Source organism: Alternaria infectoria (assembly GCF_024043175.1).
Source record: "Alternaria infectoria strain BMP 0036 chromosome Unknown scaffold_7, whole genome shotgun sequence".
Taxonomy (NCBI): Eukaryota; Fungi; Ascomycota; class Dothideomycetes; order Pleosporales; family Pleosporaceae; genus Alternaria; species Alternaria infectoria.
Genome location: NW_026250696.1, coordinates 571,453 through 586,739, shown reverse-complemented (window position 1 = coordinate 586,739; position 15,287 = coordinate 571,453). Strand labels below are relative to the sequence as shown.

The 15,287-nt window shown below is 53.5% G+C and overlaps 6 protein-coding genes across 6 annotated transcripts; 3 read left to right on the top strand and 3 right to left on the bottom strand.

The window, feature by feature from the left end:
* Window positions 1-539: 539 nt before the first annotated feature.
* J4E92_005071 (uncharacterized protein) lies at window positions 540-2,012 on the bottom strand (the record flags this gene model as incomplete). The annotated part of the gene is made up of 1 exon (XM_051496455.1): window positions 540-2,012. One exon carries the CDS (start codon window positions 2,010-2,012, stop codon window positions 540-542), a length of 1,473 nt encoding a protein of 490 aa, XP_051353175.1.
* A 1,408-nt stretch (window positions 2,013-3,420) lies between these two features.
* J4E92_005070 (uncharacterized protein) lies at window positions 3,421-6,694 on the top strand (the record flags this gene model as incomplete). Its single annotated transcript, XM_051496454.1, has 2 exons — window positions 3,421-5,385; window positions 5,438-6,694. The coding sequence occupies 2 exons, from the start codon at window positions 3,421-3,423 to the stop codon at window positions 6,692-6,694; spliced, it is 3,222 nt and encodes a 1,073-aa protein (XP_051353174.1).
* A 971-nt stretch (window positions 6,695-7,665) lies between these two features.
* On the bottom strand, window positions 7,666-8,858 carry J4E92_005069 (uncharacterized protein; the record flags this gene model as incomplete). The annotated part of the gene is made up of 2 exons (XM_051496453.1): window positions 7,666-8,667; window positions 8,718-8,858. The coding sequence occupies 2 exons, from the start codon at window positions 8,856-8,858 to the stop codon at window positions 7,666-7,668; spliced, it is 1,143 nt and encodes a 380-aa protein (XP_051353173.1).
* Window positions 8,859-9,250: 392 nt separating this feature from the next.
* Window positions 9,251-10,187, top strand: J4E92_005068 (uncharacterized protein; the record flags this gene model as incomplete). The annotated part of the gene is made up of 2 exons (XM_051496452.1): window positions 9,251-10,109; window positions 10,159-10,187. The coding sequence occupies 2 exons, from the start codon at window positions 9,251-9,253 to the stop codon at window positions 10,185-10,187; spliced, it is 888 nt and encodes a 295-aa protein (XP_051353172.1).
* Window positions 10,188-11,232: 1,045 nt separating this feature from the next.
* Window positions 11,233-12,347, top strand: J4E92_005067 (uncharacterized protein; the record flags this gene model as incomplete). The annotated part of the gene is made up of 3 exons (XM_051496451.1): window positions 11,233-11,449; window positions 11,501-12,001; window positions 12,061-12,347. The coding sequence occupies 3 exons, from the start codon at window positions 11,233-11,235 to the stop codon at window positions 12,345-12,347; spliced, it is 1,005 nt and encodes a 334-aa protein (XP_051353171.1).
* Window positions 12,348-13,649: 1,302 nt separating this feature from the next.
* J4E92_005066 (uncharacterized protein) lies at window positions 13,650-14,907 on the bottom strand (the record flags this gene model as incomplete). The annotated part of the gene is made up of 2 exons (XM_051496450.1): window positions 13,650-14,819; window positions 14,875-14,907. 2 exons carry the CDS (start codon window positions 14,905-14,907, stop codon window positions 13,650-13,652), a joined length of 1,203 nt encoding a protein of 400 aa, XP_051353170.1.
* Between the last annotated feature and the right edge of the window lie 380 nt (window positions 14,908-15,287).

Sequence of the window (15,287 nt, the reverse complement as noted above, 5' to 3'; positions counted from 1 at the left end):
AGACGAGTGTGAGTACGTGGATGGAATACGGATATAGGAGTCCAGAGGGCGGAGATTTGAAGTGGAAGGCTAATGCGTAGAACTGGGTGGCCATGAAGACCAGGTAAAGGATTCGCAGCAGGAGTATTTGCATTTTTTGCTGGTTGGTTGAGGTGCGAGATTTGTGGATTTGACGGGAAGTTACGCTGGGGTATTCTGATGGATAGGAACAGATGAGGAGGCCTTGAGTTAGAACTTCATGTTGATGTGGAATTCCCTTTGGAGGTGGGCGGGGTCTTTCTTCCGCGTTGAATTTGGATATGCGGGCTCACGGGATCATTGTCGCACAGCAATCGCTATCTTCAGCGATGTATTGATAGGCTATCTTCAATTCACATGATTGTGGCTGAGAAAACGTGTTTGGTAAACTCGCAGTAGCAAGATATCATTGAAGTATTACTGTACGGTACTTATTACATAAACATTATACAACTTGCGTCGACGCGATAAATCTACTTTTGCTTGTCTTGCAAATCCTCATCTCGAGTGCAACTCGTGAATCAACCCATGCGACTATTACGATGCGCCTCCATTCTCGCTTCTCCCTCCTCTTGCATTTGGTCATTCATACGCGACTCTCTCCTCCTGTTCATCTCATCTTCGATAGCCTGGTTTGGGCCTGGTACCAAGCCCCAAGGTCCTTTGCCGATCTTAGCACCTCTGTACTTGACGGCCAAGCCAACACACACGGGCCCAATGATTGTGTTCAGCAAAATAGCCCATATGGCTGTTATGAAGCCCTCCGCAGATACATACGGCGTGTTGTTGTAGCCGATTTCCACGATTAGTAGACCGATTTCTCCACGGGCGACCATGGCCATGCCCAGCAAAAGCATGGGCGAGACGGCCGACTGTACCGCAGCTTTGCGGGTGGGAGAGTAAGGCGATGAAGTGACCTTCTCGAGGTTATTTCCATTCTCGGCCGCGGATGCTTCGTTTTGTGCTTCTTGTGCTTTCTTGGGATCATGCGTTGCGGCACCCCAGATAGGGATCCAAACTCCAACGAGCGCCTTACCAACCAGCATGAGTAGGGTGTATACGACGCCTTTCCAGATGGCTTCTCCAGTCCAAAGATCCAAAAACGGAATCGCGAATCCTATGCTAGCAAAGAAAAGAGGTCCAAGTACATACTGCTGCGCGTCCAAACAGTATACCTCAAAGGTATGCACAAAGGTCGGAGACTTGTCTTTGGAGCGCTCGCCTTCTTCGCGGCTCATAACCACGAAGGGACCTTCCGGGTGTGTAGAAGGGAGATACGTCAAGAAGGCGCCGGCGAGGAAAGCTCCAAACAGGATAGAGGTCCCTGCGAAGGCTGCGATTGAGATAAAGGCTGATAATACCAGGATCATCAGCATAATGTTTGACAAGTGGTCGAACTTGTGAAAATGCCTCTCAACGTATCTTCGAAACAGAGGCGCAAAGACCCATTTGGTGAGAACTGGGGTAAGAATTGCCATGGCCGCAGATGCGAGAATAGGCCGGCCGATCAGCCATCCCAAGTTGACGTTTCCACCGGACGCGACATCACCCAGGTCGTGGATGACACTTGACATGACAAGACCTGTCACATCGTCAATGACTGCAGCGCTGACAAGCACCGCGCCGACCTTGGTTTGGCTGAGATCGACATCCTTGGAGGCGCTTGAGATAACGGCAAAGGTGGTGCCCAGGCTTGTCGTGCTCAGAGCAGCGCCGATGATGAAGGTCTCGACAGCGCCATAGCCGAACCCAAGATACAGCAACAGGTAGCTGAAACCTATTGGACACAGTACGCCTGTGGCAGCCCCACAGATCGACAGCGTGAAGTTGGCCTTGAGCAGGTCAAGGCGAGTGCTCAAACCGCCCTCGAAGATAATCAAGATCAAGCCAATGTAGCCAAGATATAGAAACGTCTCTAAATACCGGGGCACAGAGTCAGTAAATGTCGCACAGGGGGCCTCTTCTGCAGCAGGGACGCGTACCAGCCCAATCATGTTCGAGGATGTTCGCCAACGGCTCGCCATATATGATACCAACCGCAATCGGACCAATGATGCCGGCACGGATAACCTTGGCCGAAACGTACTCCGACAACCATAAGAAGGTGAAGAAAGATACCAGGATAAGAATTTCGACGACTTAAGCTTGCGTTAGTCTAGATCGACGTTTCGGGGTATGCAGGTGCTGAACGATTGTGACAAGGAGCGCTTACTTTCGGGCTCGTGATACTGCAAGAACGGGGCAGCGTCGGGGTTTGAGGACGCCATGCTACACAGACAGGTGTCACAGTGTCCTGGTTGGAGAGGCTGGGGGAGCAGCAAGCAATAGCTAAGCCCGTGAGAAGGCTGGGCTCGAGAACACAAGCGGCAGACCCTGGCGTGCCATGACGACGTCATGTTAGAGCCGCGGCCGCCACGGCGTAGAACTCTTTCGAGCCACGACGCTATCAATCACCTCAACGGCCAAGCCCACGTGCAGGGCCCATGCAGACATCTCGCCCAGTATTTCGCCCAGTTCGCAGTGCATCTACACGCGGCTCCGGCAGGTCGCTCCACACTTTTCTTCACCACGAGGTCCGTGCACCGGGGAATCTCCGCTGGATCTCGACTCCGCCAGGCTGCACGATGCTCCGCATACGACCATTCACAGCGCGTCAAGACAAGGCTTAGGCAAGGCTTGAGTCTGCGAAACGCCTATCGTCTGCTCCACCGCGGTGTTGAAACGGAAAGTTCTGCAGGTGACGAGTCGAACAGGCAGGTTCAAGAAGATCCTGATGCCTGCCAAGGCCAAGGCCAAGCCAGGAATGCCGTATACCCGATCTACCCCAGTAACGTGATGAGCACTCGATGGCTGTCTGCACTGCCAAGGGTGGAGAAGTTTTTTGGTCGCTAGCCCGGCATTCGCCTCCAGAATCGCGACATGGTGTACTTGGCGGGACTGGCGAACCCTTGGCATGAGAGAGCCGACTTCCTTCACCGACATCCCCACCACTCAACATATATCTTCACGACGCCTGAGACCTTTCCTTCTCTTCCTCACCACCTGTTGTCGGTACCACCTCGTTCTCGTTTGACGTTTGCTCCAAACTTGCCAGCTCCTTTCCTCGTCATCTTTCAACCTCAACCCCACCCTCACAAACCCCACAAGTCGCCAATCACGGCGTAAATCTGGAGGAGTCTGACCCCCGCCCCCTCCTGAGGTCCTCTATGCATACCAAACTCAACACCCAATCCAAAAAATTTGTCCACGTGGCTATAGTCCGCGGGGCCAGAACACGCAGAAGACTAGAGCGCTGATTGCTGTCTTGACTTGCCGATATCCGTATCATATCAACCCAATTTTACAACCCGAACACCGAACATCCAACAACCAACTCTTTTGATTCCCTAAACACCCACCATCATGGGGAAGAAAGAAACGACCCTTGAGGGTCACGTCAGTGGACAATGCAACAAGCCAATGTCCGCCCCCGCTCACAGCCTTACGCTGGAGCAAGTCAAGACCGAGCTGAAGACCGATGAATGGCATGGTCTTGATGACTCCGAAGCCAAGCGTCGTGTCGACGACTATGGCGCCAACGAACTTGGAGAAGCTGAGAGCGTCTCCCCAGTCAAGATTCTCATCGCGCAGGTCGCCAACGCTATGACGCTAGTCCTCATCATGGCCATGGCTGTCAGTTTCGGTATCAAGTCCTGGATCGAAGGTGGTGTTGTCGCCTTCGTTATTGGTCTCAACATCGTCGTCGGTTTCTTCCAGGAATGGTCCGCTGAGAAGACCATGGATTCCCTACGCTCTCTCAGTTCGCCTACTGCCCGTCTCATCCGCGGTGGCCAGCAAGTTACCATCCCTTCCGCCGATGTTGTTCCTGGAGATGTCATTGAGGTCAAGGTTGGAGACACGATCCCTGCCGATATGCGTGTCTTTGACGCCGTCAACTTCGAGACCGACGAAGCTCTGCTTACCGGAGAGTCTCTGCCTGTTCGCAAGCAAGAGGACGCCACTTTCGAAGAGAAGACTGGTCCCGGAGATCGTCTCAACGTTGCCTACAGCTCTTCCTCGGTCACCAAGGGCCGAGCCAAGGGAATTGTCTTCGCGACCGGTGCCTACACCGAAATTGGTGCCATCGCTGCTCAGCTCCGCGAGACCAAGTCCAAGGTCCGACCTGTCAAGCGAAAGGAGAACGGAAAGGCGAAGCCCCACCGTTACCTCGAGGCTTACACACTCACCACTACCGACGCTATCGGTCGCTTTTTGGGTCTCAACGTCGGAACGCCTCTCCAGAAGAAGCTTTCCAAGCTAGCCGTGTTGCTCTTCTTCATTGCCGTCGTGTGTGCCATCATCGTCCTTGCAGCCAACGAGTTCAGTTCTCGCCAGGAAGTCATCATTTACGCTGTCGCCACCGGCCTGTCTATGATTCCCGCCAGTTTGGTCGTCGTGCTCACGATTACCATGGCAGCTGGTACCAAGTCCATGGTTAAGCGCAATGTCATCGTCCGAAACCTGAAGTCCCTCGAGGCTCTCGGTGGTGTTACCGACATCTGCTCTGACAAGACCGGAACGCTTACCCAGGGTAAAATGATTGCCCGTGGTGCTTGGATCCCAGGTGTTGGAACCTACACCATCGAAGATTCCACCGCTCCTCAGGACCCCACCGCTGGTCATGTGCGTTTCGGCTCCGCTGCTCCTAGCCAGATGGACCTCAAGTCCGGAGGTGAGGCTTGCGGTGAGCGTCTCGGTGTTGAGAAGCTTGAAGGCCACAACATCGAAGGCTTCGGTGAGTTCCTCAAGGTCGCGTCTTTGGCCAACTTGGCTGCTGTCAAGCAGAACAATGAAGGCGCCTGGGAGGCTCATGGTGATCCCACCGAAATCGCTATCCAGGTTTTCGCCTCCCGGTTCGGCATGAACCGCAGCCATCTCGTGAAGGGCGACTCTGCTACCTGGGAGGATCTCGTTGAGCTTCCATTCGACTCCGACGTCAAGCGCATGTCAGTTATCATGAAGCATGCCTCCGGCAACTACGCTTTCACCAAGGGTGCCGTCGAGCGCGTTATCCAGAGCTGTACCACCTACCTCGCTGATGGCAAGGAGCAATCCCAGCCCATCACCGACGAGTTCCGCGAGGAGATCCTTTCCCATATGCAAGCTCTGGCCAGTCTTGGTCTCCGTGTCTTGGCTTTGGCCAGCAAGAAGTACCCCGGCGAGGTTGAGAAGGGTGCTGAAGTTGCTCGTACCTCTGTCGAATCCGACCTTGTCTTCCGTGGTCTCATCGGTCTTTACGACCCTCCTCGTCCCGAATCCGCTGTTGCTGTCCGCCAATGCCACGAGGCTGGTATTGAGGTCCACATGTTGACTGGTGACCACCCTGAGGTAAGTCTTGACTACAAAAAGCATTTGAAACATATACTGACCCTTGATGTAGACAGCAAAGGCTATCGCCATCGAAGTCCATATCCTGCCATCAGCCGACCGCTACAAGAGGATTTCTGCCGATATCGCCAAGTCGCTGGTTATGACTGCTTCTGAATTTGATGAACTCACTGATGATCAAGTCGATGAGCTGCCTGTCTTGCCATTGGTCGTAGCCCGTTGTGCACCTAGCACAAAGGTTCGCATGATCGAAGCTCTTCACCGCCGCGGCCGATTCTGCGCCATGACTGGTGACGGTGTCAACGATTCTCCCTCGCTAAAGCGTGCCGACGTTGGTATTGCCATGGGTCAAGCCGGTTCCGACGTCGCCAAGGAAGCCTCCGATATCGTCCTCACAGACGACAACTTTGCATCCATTCTCGCTGCCATTGAAGAAGGTCGCCGTATCTTCGACAACATCCAGAAGTTCGTGCTGCACGTCTTGGCTGAGAACGTCGCTCAGGCTGGTACGCTTCTCGTCGGTCTTGCCTTCAAAGACAGGACTGGACTCTCCGTTTTCCCTCTCGCGCCCGTCCAGGTTGTGTGGATCATCATGGCCACATCTGGATTGCCAGACATGGGTCTCGGTTTCGAACGCGCCGTCCCCGATATCCTGAACCGCCCGCCCCAGTCCCTCAAGACGGGTATCTTCACCATGGAGTTCCTCGTCGACATGGTCGTCTATGGTCTCTGGATCACGCTTCTCTGTTTGGCCAGTTTCGTGCTCGTTGTCTTCGGATTCGGCGACGGAGAGCTCGGCCAGGGCTGCAACGAGACCTATTCCGAGCAGTGCGAGTTGGTTTTCCGTGCCCGCGCCTGCACATTCGCCTGTTTGACATGGTTCGCTCTCTTCCTCGCCTGGGAGATGATTGACATGCGTCGTTCTTTCTTCCGCATGCAGCCCGGCAGCAAGCGCTACTTCACCCAGTGGATGCTCGATGTATGGAGGAACCAGTTCCTCTTCTGGGCCATTATGATCGGCTTCGTCCTCCTCTTCCCACTCATCTACATCCCCGTTCTCAACACGGTTGTGTTCAAGCACGCCCCCATCGACTGGGAGTGGGGCATCGTCTTCGTCGAGACTGGTATCTTCTTTGCCGGTATCGAGCTCTGGAAGTGGTGCAAGCGCGTCTACTTCCGCCGTATGGCTGCTAAGCACGGCAATGGAAAGGTCGACAAGAACATGGACATCGAGGACCGTACCTTTGGTCGCTACTACAGCCGCGACTCTTCTGTCGCTGGTAGCGAGAACATGCAGGAGAAGGCTTAGAGCCTTACCTATGGAGGAACTGTATAAAGTGAGATATTGCAGGGTGAGGAGGCCCTGCTAGGAGTATGCGAGGAGGTTTTCTTGCTCTTCGCGAGCATGATACCTGCCTAGCACAAAAGTTAGTCATATAGAATGCTTAGACATGACCACGACAACGTGCATTACGATCCTTAGATATAATAAAGAAGATTACCACATCATAAATGTCACCTGTTCCATCTTTGCAGTCGTAGTGCGTGACATCCTTTCTACCACTCCGAGTCCAAGCGACGGAATTCCCTTCTGGCGCTCGGGCTTTCATGGGACCCATCGCACTAACCGCTTCGGGCGTGACGGCTCGCATCAGATACAGAAGGAACGAATGTGCAAGTACAAAAGATCGAGAGTGCATTCAAAGTTCTTTTTTCATGGGCATTCTTTCCTATGTATACGACTAGAGCGAGGCGCAGCTGCCGAAGTAAACTGCGGTATTTTGCATTGGTGCGACGCGGTAGCTTTGCGGCATTTTACTTTACCCCGACACCTTACCTACAAACCCTCCGCACCAGGCCGGCAAAAGATGAGATCGTCAAGAACACCATGTGCACAGCGAATCGCGGGATATGTTGGAAATGTGGAGGGTGTACACGTGGGCATAGGTAGCTTCTGGCTGGGAAGTAACGCACAAGGGTGACCTAAAGAAGGAGACGGAGAAGGTTTACGAGAGGGAAAATAGATGAAGCATTTGTCTAAAACTTGGTATTCGTCATGGAAGTGTAGTGGGAACACGTCAACCAAAAAAACAACTGAACAGGCCTGCAGCCTACATCAACATAAAAACCTATAAGATAGGTGACCTGGCGTCGATGTAGGCTCTAGGCCTGTTCAGTTCTTTTCTGGCATGAGGTGGGAATGGCTACCTGCCGGTACCTCCACCCTCCAAACAGGTAGGTAGAGATGCAATATGATACAAATCGCGCAATGATCTTCACCTAAACGACCAATCGCCCTGGCTCGGCTTCAAGCACCGACTTGACGCGCTCAAGAAAAACGCGACCGCGCTTCTCGTCGCCCTTGGGTACGCTCACACTGAATACGTTGAGGGGACCCGCGACACCTGCTGCGCCCGAAACAGGCTTAGCGGAGGTCTTCTTGCCGGCTAGCATGTCGAGGATGTCCGACTTTGGTGCTGGGGTGCGCTTGCTGGGGATGGTGGTGGGTGGCAGCGCGGTGACTTCTGGGACGAAGTTGCCCCGCGAGTACTTTGATGATACCTTGTCGAGACCAAGCACAGCGTTGAACAGCTCGTCGGCGGTTGGCTTTGCGACCTTCGAGCGGGGCAGATCCTCGTTGGCGAGCTCGGCTGCGCGCGCGACGAATGTGGATAGAGGAAGGAAGACGCCTATTGAGTCCTTGACGCGCTTCTGGCATTCCATTACTGCGGTGAGGGAGACGGGTAGTGCTACCTCGATAGGGAGGTCTTCGATAACCGCTGGTGCTTTGGCTGCTGGCTTCTTTGATGCTTCCTTCTTGGGCATGGGCTTGATGTTGGAGAGATCGAGGTGCGATAGCTTAGTAAAGCGACTCGCCAGCTCTGAAGGGTAGGAGTTCTCGATTTGTCCAACGTAGGCGAGTACGTCTCCCTTGAGCAGCCTGCCGCCAGGACCAGTCGCGGGGATCTTATCAGCCTCCTCCTTTGGCAGACCGTTGACTTCGAGCAAGTGTTGTACGGAGGGGTATAGCGGGTAGGTTTGCTTGGAGGCCTTGCCGCTGGAGGCTTTCTTTGAGGCATCGGATTTGGCAGGCGGGGCAGAGGTTCGCTCCTCCTTTGGTACCGGCGCAGGCTCTTTCTTGGACTCCTTGGGCGCTTCGGCTTCTTTCTTGGGCGCGGGGCTCTCTTCTGCGGGTATCTCGAGGGTGGACAGGTCGTCGCCGGGCTCTGCTGTAACGGCTATCCGTGTGCCGACCTGGACTGCTTTGGAACCGTCTTGGACCTGGAGTTCGTGTTAGCCATGGCCTGAAGCCAACTTATCTTCCCACGTACAGTGATCTTGGCCAGGATACCGTCATCCTGCGCTTCGACGTCCATCTGCGCCTTGTCCGTCTCGATCTCGAGCAGCACGTCGCCGGCGGAGAAAGAGTCTCCCTCCTTGATCTTCCAGCTCGCAATGTTGCCCTCGGTCATGGTGGGTGAAAGCGCAGGCATGTTGAAGCTTTGCACAGCGAGCGAAGCCTGACTTGAGTGCAGTCCTCTCCGAGCACCTTGGTTGCGCAACTGCTGCGAGGCAGCCCGCGCCGAGACCCTACATACCGCGGCGAGCGAAGCCATGGGAAATCAATTGACGGGCGGAGACAATGGCAGTGGGAGGGTGTTGAGCGACGGTGCCGATCTGCTGGCGGAAATGTTGGGCGGAACAAGCTTCGGAGGTGTCGAGCGGGACGCGCTTGGGCCGCTTCTAGCTGGACTTTTTCCCGATATATCGCGAAGACATCCACGCCCACGTACTGCCGCATTAACTTGCTGGAGTATGCAAGGTGTATAGCGCTGCATCGAAACCCCGTATCACTGCACTCACAATGCCCGCCTTCTCCCGGGGCTTTGATGCCTTCCTGCGCCAACACACCCTCCGCCTCCCCTCATCCCTCCGCGCCGCCCTCTTCGGAACACGGGAATCATTCTTCACACCCACCACGATACGCACGATACGGCAGAACCGTTCCTTCACATCCTCCGTGCTCCGACGCTACCAATATCCCAAGACCAATGTGGTCGCACCAAAACCCAGCTCATTCGTGAGCAGCGACCCCGTCCTCCGCCAAGTCGTCCAAACCCGCCAGCCAGTCCTCCTCTACCAAGCGCCCAAGAACAAATGGTACTATCTGAAGGTGTACGGAACAGGAGCACTATGGATCGGTGTTGGAGCATTCTCGATCAAGTTCAATGACGACATCAAAGACAATGGACTATCCTTCTTCGTCCGACCGACCTATGTCGTGGTAGGAGTGGGCTTCATCATCATCGGCTGCTACATCTGCACCGCGCCCAGCAACCGCATGCGCGCACTGGAAGTCCTACCCAGTCTGCAGGGCGGGCCCATGCAATTGCGTATGGTTGTCAAGCCGGTACCGTGGCTGAAAGAGCGCATCATATACACGGATTTGGGGAAAGCGACAATAAGCGAGAAGACGGAGCCCATGGTGGCAGAGTTGCTTGAGGCAGAGCGGTTCAAGCGCCAGAAGCTCTGGGATGACTTGGGACATATGAACATTGCGGCGCGTGTATGGGAGGGTTCTGCCCGGTGGGTGCATCAGAAGTGGACGAACTTCTTTTTGAAGTTCAAGTTTGCGGTGCTGAGGTTTGGCATCGCGAAAGTCAAGGTGAGAGGTGATGAGTGGAAGATTGACTGCTCGGGTTACTTGCTCGAGAACGGCAAAGGTATGTCAATGCGATTACAACACCGAGGTAGAATCTAACCAAGATGTAGCTGTGGACCGAATCATTCCTGAGGAGTAAGGCCGCTCGCACATGCTTAAGATCAACACCCCGCAGCGTCTTGAGAAAGCCATGTCCAGCTTACAACTATGAGCTCGCTGAGATTACAGAAGCGCTAGTAGCATCACAGGTGGCGACAAATACTGCTATGCGTTCGTTGTTGATACGACGGGGCGCTGTACATCATGTACATGATATGTATATATAACGGCAAGCAACTGTAGACTACTGTAAGATACCAGTCCAGCACTATTTGCAAAGGGCAATGCTGTCAACACGACTTCAATTTACGGCTTGCGCATTGAAACGCAGCAGCGAATGCTTCTTGTTGCCCGCTCGGCAGTTGCGTTCCATGTGTCACAAAAGGCAGGACGATGATGAGTTACTAGGTGTACGCTTTCGCTACTCTCCGCGTCTTCACCGACTTACTTTCTGCCTTTTCGTCAACATTGTCTACGCAGGCACTCGCGTCTGTGCTCTGGTCTAGATTTACTCACAGGGCTTAGACAGATTCTTGCGTCCAAGGTTTACCAGCTGACCAGCCTGCAGTATGACTGCATACAGTCTTGGAACGAATGGGAGATCTAGGACAGGGGTCAGCCCCCTGCGCAAAATCACAGCCCCAACGCCGACTGATGTAGATCTTTGTCTTATGATCTATGGAGCACTGAACAACACTGAACAGGTAGCCGAACCGTCGAACCGACTTACCAAACAACTCCAACTTTCGCACTGGGAGCATCGCACTGGACGACCGAAAGAAGTTACCCTCATCCTGGGCATACTTTGCAGTGCCTACGTGGTCCGTCGAGTGACCAATGCCCTTCCTCGAGATATGAGTGACTCAAGTCGTCCCATATTGAGCGTCCTCGTCCGGTCTCGCAACTGCCCAACGCTACACTGACAATCCGACCTGTCCACATCAAACGACACCACCGAGTACCGGCGGGGGGCACCTCTCTCATATAAAGCGTTGCGCTTCTTCCCGTTCTCCCTCTCTGTGCTTTCTCCTCAATCGTCCTCGACTGACGTCATACACCGTAGTGCTCGCTCACCGTCCACGCAAATGTCTCGCTCCGTATCGCACTCGAGCCCAACGGGCACCAAGGTCCGTGGAGGCGGCCCACCCAAAAAACCGGACAACACCACGCCCATGGACTCGAGGGGCTTGTTGGTCTTGAAGCTCACCTCAGAAGGTCAAGAGTGTGAGGCATTGGTGAAGGGAAACTACCGATTCCATGTAGACGACACCCTGTACGAATATGCAGACGGGAACTACAGATGTAAGTGACTAGAGCCGTTGATTTTGTAACATGGCTGATGAGCTGTTATAGGCGTCACCAAGCTCAAGATACGAGACCGGGATGATGGCAAGTTCGGTGCTTCTGGAGTTCTTATCGAACCCGATCTAGTCCTTACCTCTGCCCACAATGTGCAATACCGTGGTGGAGAGGACTATGTTTCTCAGGCTATCTCTATCAGGGTGTACATTGGATACCACCATCAAGACTCCTCGAAGGGAATTGCGGTCGAGGAGCGTGTCGGCAAAAGAGTCATAGTGCCGCAACAATGGAAACTGTCCGGATTCGCTTGGCACAACGACATGGCTCTTATCGAGCTCGAGACCAAGTTCACCCAGGTCAAGCCAGCTTTGTATCAGGCGCCATCATCCGCAGAGTCAACTGTGCTCGTCGTTGGCTATCCCGGCGAAAATACAACACAAGTCCGCGGGTCCTGTACACGTTGCAAGAAGGCTGGATGCATGTACGAAGTGGCGGGTCAGGCTAAACACAATGCCCGGAATTTGCTGGAGTACAAACTTTCGACTATGCCTGGTAAGTATCACATTCAAAGCGCCTGACAACATCTCAAGAATACTAACAAAAAAACATAGGCAACTCTGGAGGTCCGGTCTTCCTTAAAAGCAAGCCGAAGGAGAACACGCCCAGAACAGTCATAGCTACACACAGCCATAGCAGCTCAAGGAAGGGTACCAACTTCGCCGCCCCAGTCGACGTCGCCTTCATCGAAGCAAGCAAGAGTTTTCTCAGTCTACCAGACTCGCCCTCTCACCAAGACATCATAATGCTCAGGCAAGGTGATACCAGCACCTGGGATATGTCTCCGTCGGTAGATACAAGGACCAGCCGTACAAAAGCCGTCAGATCACCCAGATGCTAGGTACGGGCCTGTTGCGGCTACGATGTCGTATGCCAACAACAATCCAGGCTAGGTCAGAGTTCCACGATCGGCTTCGTGCGACGAGGAAAGGTTAAATCAACTTGGCTCACTTGACTTCCACCCACGATTAGCTCACCAATCCAACGTATACGCCGGTGGAACCTTTCAATGTCACGAGAACGATCAACATCCTACATCCCGTCCCAATCACGTACATCGGTCAACAAGCTCACATATCGGGGTGTTTCGGGCTGGCAACATCAGACACACGCCTTTCCCTTTGTACTGCGTTCCTTTTAGATGTCAAGCCCACCAGCGCATGTTATGATACCCCCACTGCTTTCTTCCTCTTTAAATTATCAGCAGCATGTAATGAAAAGGGATAGAAGAACTCGGAGCGAGTTATCAACGCTCGGCGAAATGATTCCATGAAGCTCCCAAAACCTTGATTTCGAAGTTTGAGATACAAGACTACAACCTTCCAGTCCAAGACCAACGACGCTCAGAATCCCACGTCCAACCAATACCCCGTACTCCCCTTCCCCTTGTAAAACTGCGTGAACGCACCTACTGCCGACCTACCATCCTCTATGTTAGCAGATGCCACGAATTTCACCAGTCGTAATCACATACCCTTGCAACTGCTCCTTATCCTTAGCCTTCTGCCAATCCTTCCATCGCTCCTTCTCAGGCAGCGTCGCATCACGCCAGCGCTCTTTGCCTGGTTCAACGGATTTGGAACGGCGGGAACCGGAATGAATATGCAGTTTTGAACGCCAGGAATGTGAAGAGGAGGGACGTTCTGGTGTTGATGTGGGGGGTTTTGAGCTGGATGTGGTTGTGGATGTTGAGGTTGAGGTTGAGGTTGTGGATGCGCTTGTTACGTTTACGAGGGGTGTGGTAGGATCTTTCTTCTCGGTGGACATTTCTGGGACTTGAAGTTTGGATGGGTCTGTCATTGTGGGAACGATACGTGTGTAGTTGAAGGGGAGAAGTGCGGAGATGCAGTGATGGGGACAGTAGGGAGGGTATATGGTGGGATGAGAGGAGAACAGGTTTTATTGTATCACAGCGCTTACTATCTACTCAATATCGGTAGGGTATAAGTTGTTGATCACTGGTTGTGGCTGTGAAATCTCACTATCTGTGAGACGGGCGCAAGGCGTCTACAGGGCTGAGTCCACTAGCCGCCCCCGACGTTGTGGCTAGTGTGGCGCTGTGGCTGTGACTGTATCGGACCGACCTGCGATCTGCAAACTGTATGCATTTGATGTAAACATTTCCTACTGACCATACACTACTTTACTCTGCCAACTCCACCTCATCAAGATTCTTCCGTATAAACTTCGTCACGGCATCCAACCCCTCCTTAATAACGTCCGTCTGATTAACAAACCCAATCCTGACGTATCCCTTGAACTCTTTACCAAAACAAGTACTGCCAGGCACGAACATGACGCCCGTAGCCTCCAGTAACTTCTTGCAAAAGTCCACAGAGTCCACTGCCTTGCCTTCACGGTGAAACTTGACGAAAGCCGTAGTACCAGCCACAGGCTTCACCCACTCGCACTCATCCTCGTTCTTGAGTTGGAACTTCTCCAGAAGAGCCAGGTTGGTTCTCGCGAGTTGGATGTTGCGAGCTAGCAAGCTGTGTACTGTGGATGAGTGGAGAGCGTAGGCGGCGATGGCTTCGTCGAAGTAGGACACGGAAATTGTGGTGTAGTGCCGTGCTGAAGCGATCTTTTCAATGATTTCAAAGCTGCGAGATGCTATCCAGCCGATGCGGATGCCTGCGAGCGAGTAGGCTTTTGACATGGAACCTGTGACGATGACGTTCTTGTAGCCCATGGATAGGAGGGAGGGTGGGAATTCTTTGTCTATTGGGATGATGGAGTGGAATAACGGGCGGTAGACTTCGTCGCTCATGATGGTGATGTCCTTTTCGGTCGCGATGTCGATGAGTTCTTGGAGGAAGGTCTTGCCTAGGATGGCTCCAGTGGGGTTGTTGGGGTTGTTGATGATGATGAGCTTGGTGTTGGGCTTGATGAGCGTCTTCAGCTCGTCGATGGTTGGTACCCATTTGTTCTCTGGCGTTGCTTTCCATAGGTCGACTTCGGCGCCCAGTTGCTTGGGCACTTCGTAGAGGGACTGGTAGGTGGGGTAGTGACAGATGACATGGTCTCCCGGTCCGACGAGGGAGTATGCAGTCAGGTAGTTTGCTTGGATGGCGCCAGGAGTGATGAGGATGCTTTCTGGAGAGAGGGGGTTTGTGACCTTGGCAGAATATAGTCTTGCCAAGTTGTTGCGCAGGTCGTCACTTCCTCTGATGGCCCCGTAATTCAGGACACGCGAGGTGTCGAAAACCGGCTGATCTTTGTTCTCTGACAGCTCGCGTAGCTGATCGACGGAAATTGAGGCGCAACACGTCTCGGCGATGTTGTACTTGCATTTTGTCTCGTACGCATCCATCCACTGGGCATGTTAGTCATTTCCCCACGTGGAGTGCGAGATGCGGGGAATGACATACGGACTCGACGGCGAATTCTTCAATTTTGACCATTCTGGCTTGTGAGATAAAAGGAGATCTGTGACGGGCGGAAGAGCGCAGAGAGGTTTTAGACGAGATAGTCTTTATGTCTCAAGGTGGCTCTGGGGATTGACATAGGGCGCACATGATGGCCTCTCGAGGTTCCGCTGAAGCGGGCGAGCTAGTTGCTAGAGCGCTCCGACGGCTAGGTTGGGCTGGCAAGAGCGCGTCGCCGCTGATGGCGCGCGATCACGTTGATCGTCGCGTTGCTAGAGACGAGGCTGCTAGTCGCGTGATGCATATCCTTGAATGCTCTTCTGCATGTTGTGCCAGATATCGATGATGACGAAGACCATGTTGCCTGCATCACCTGTTGGCGTGTGCCTCGGTCTAGCGGTCCGCCATGGTGCTTG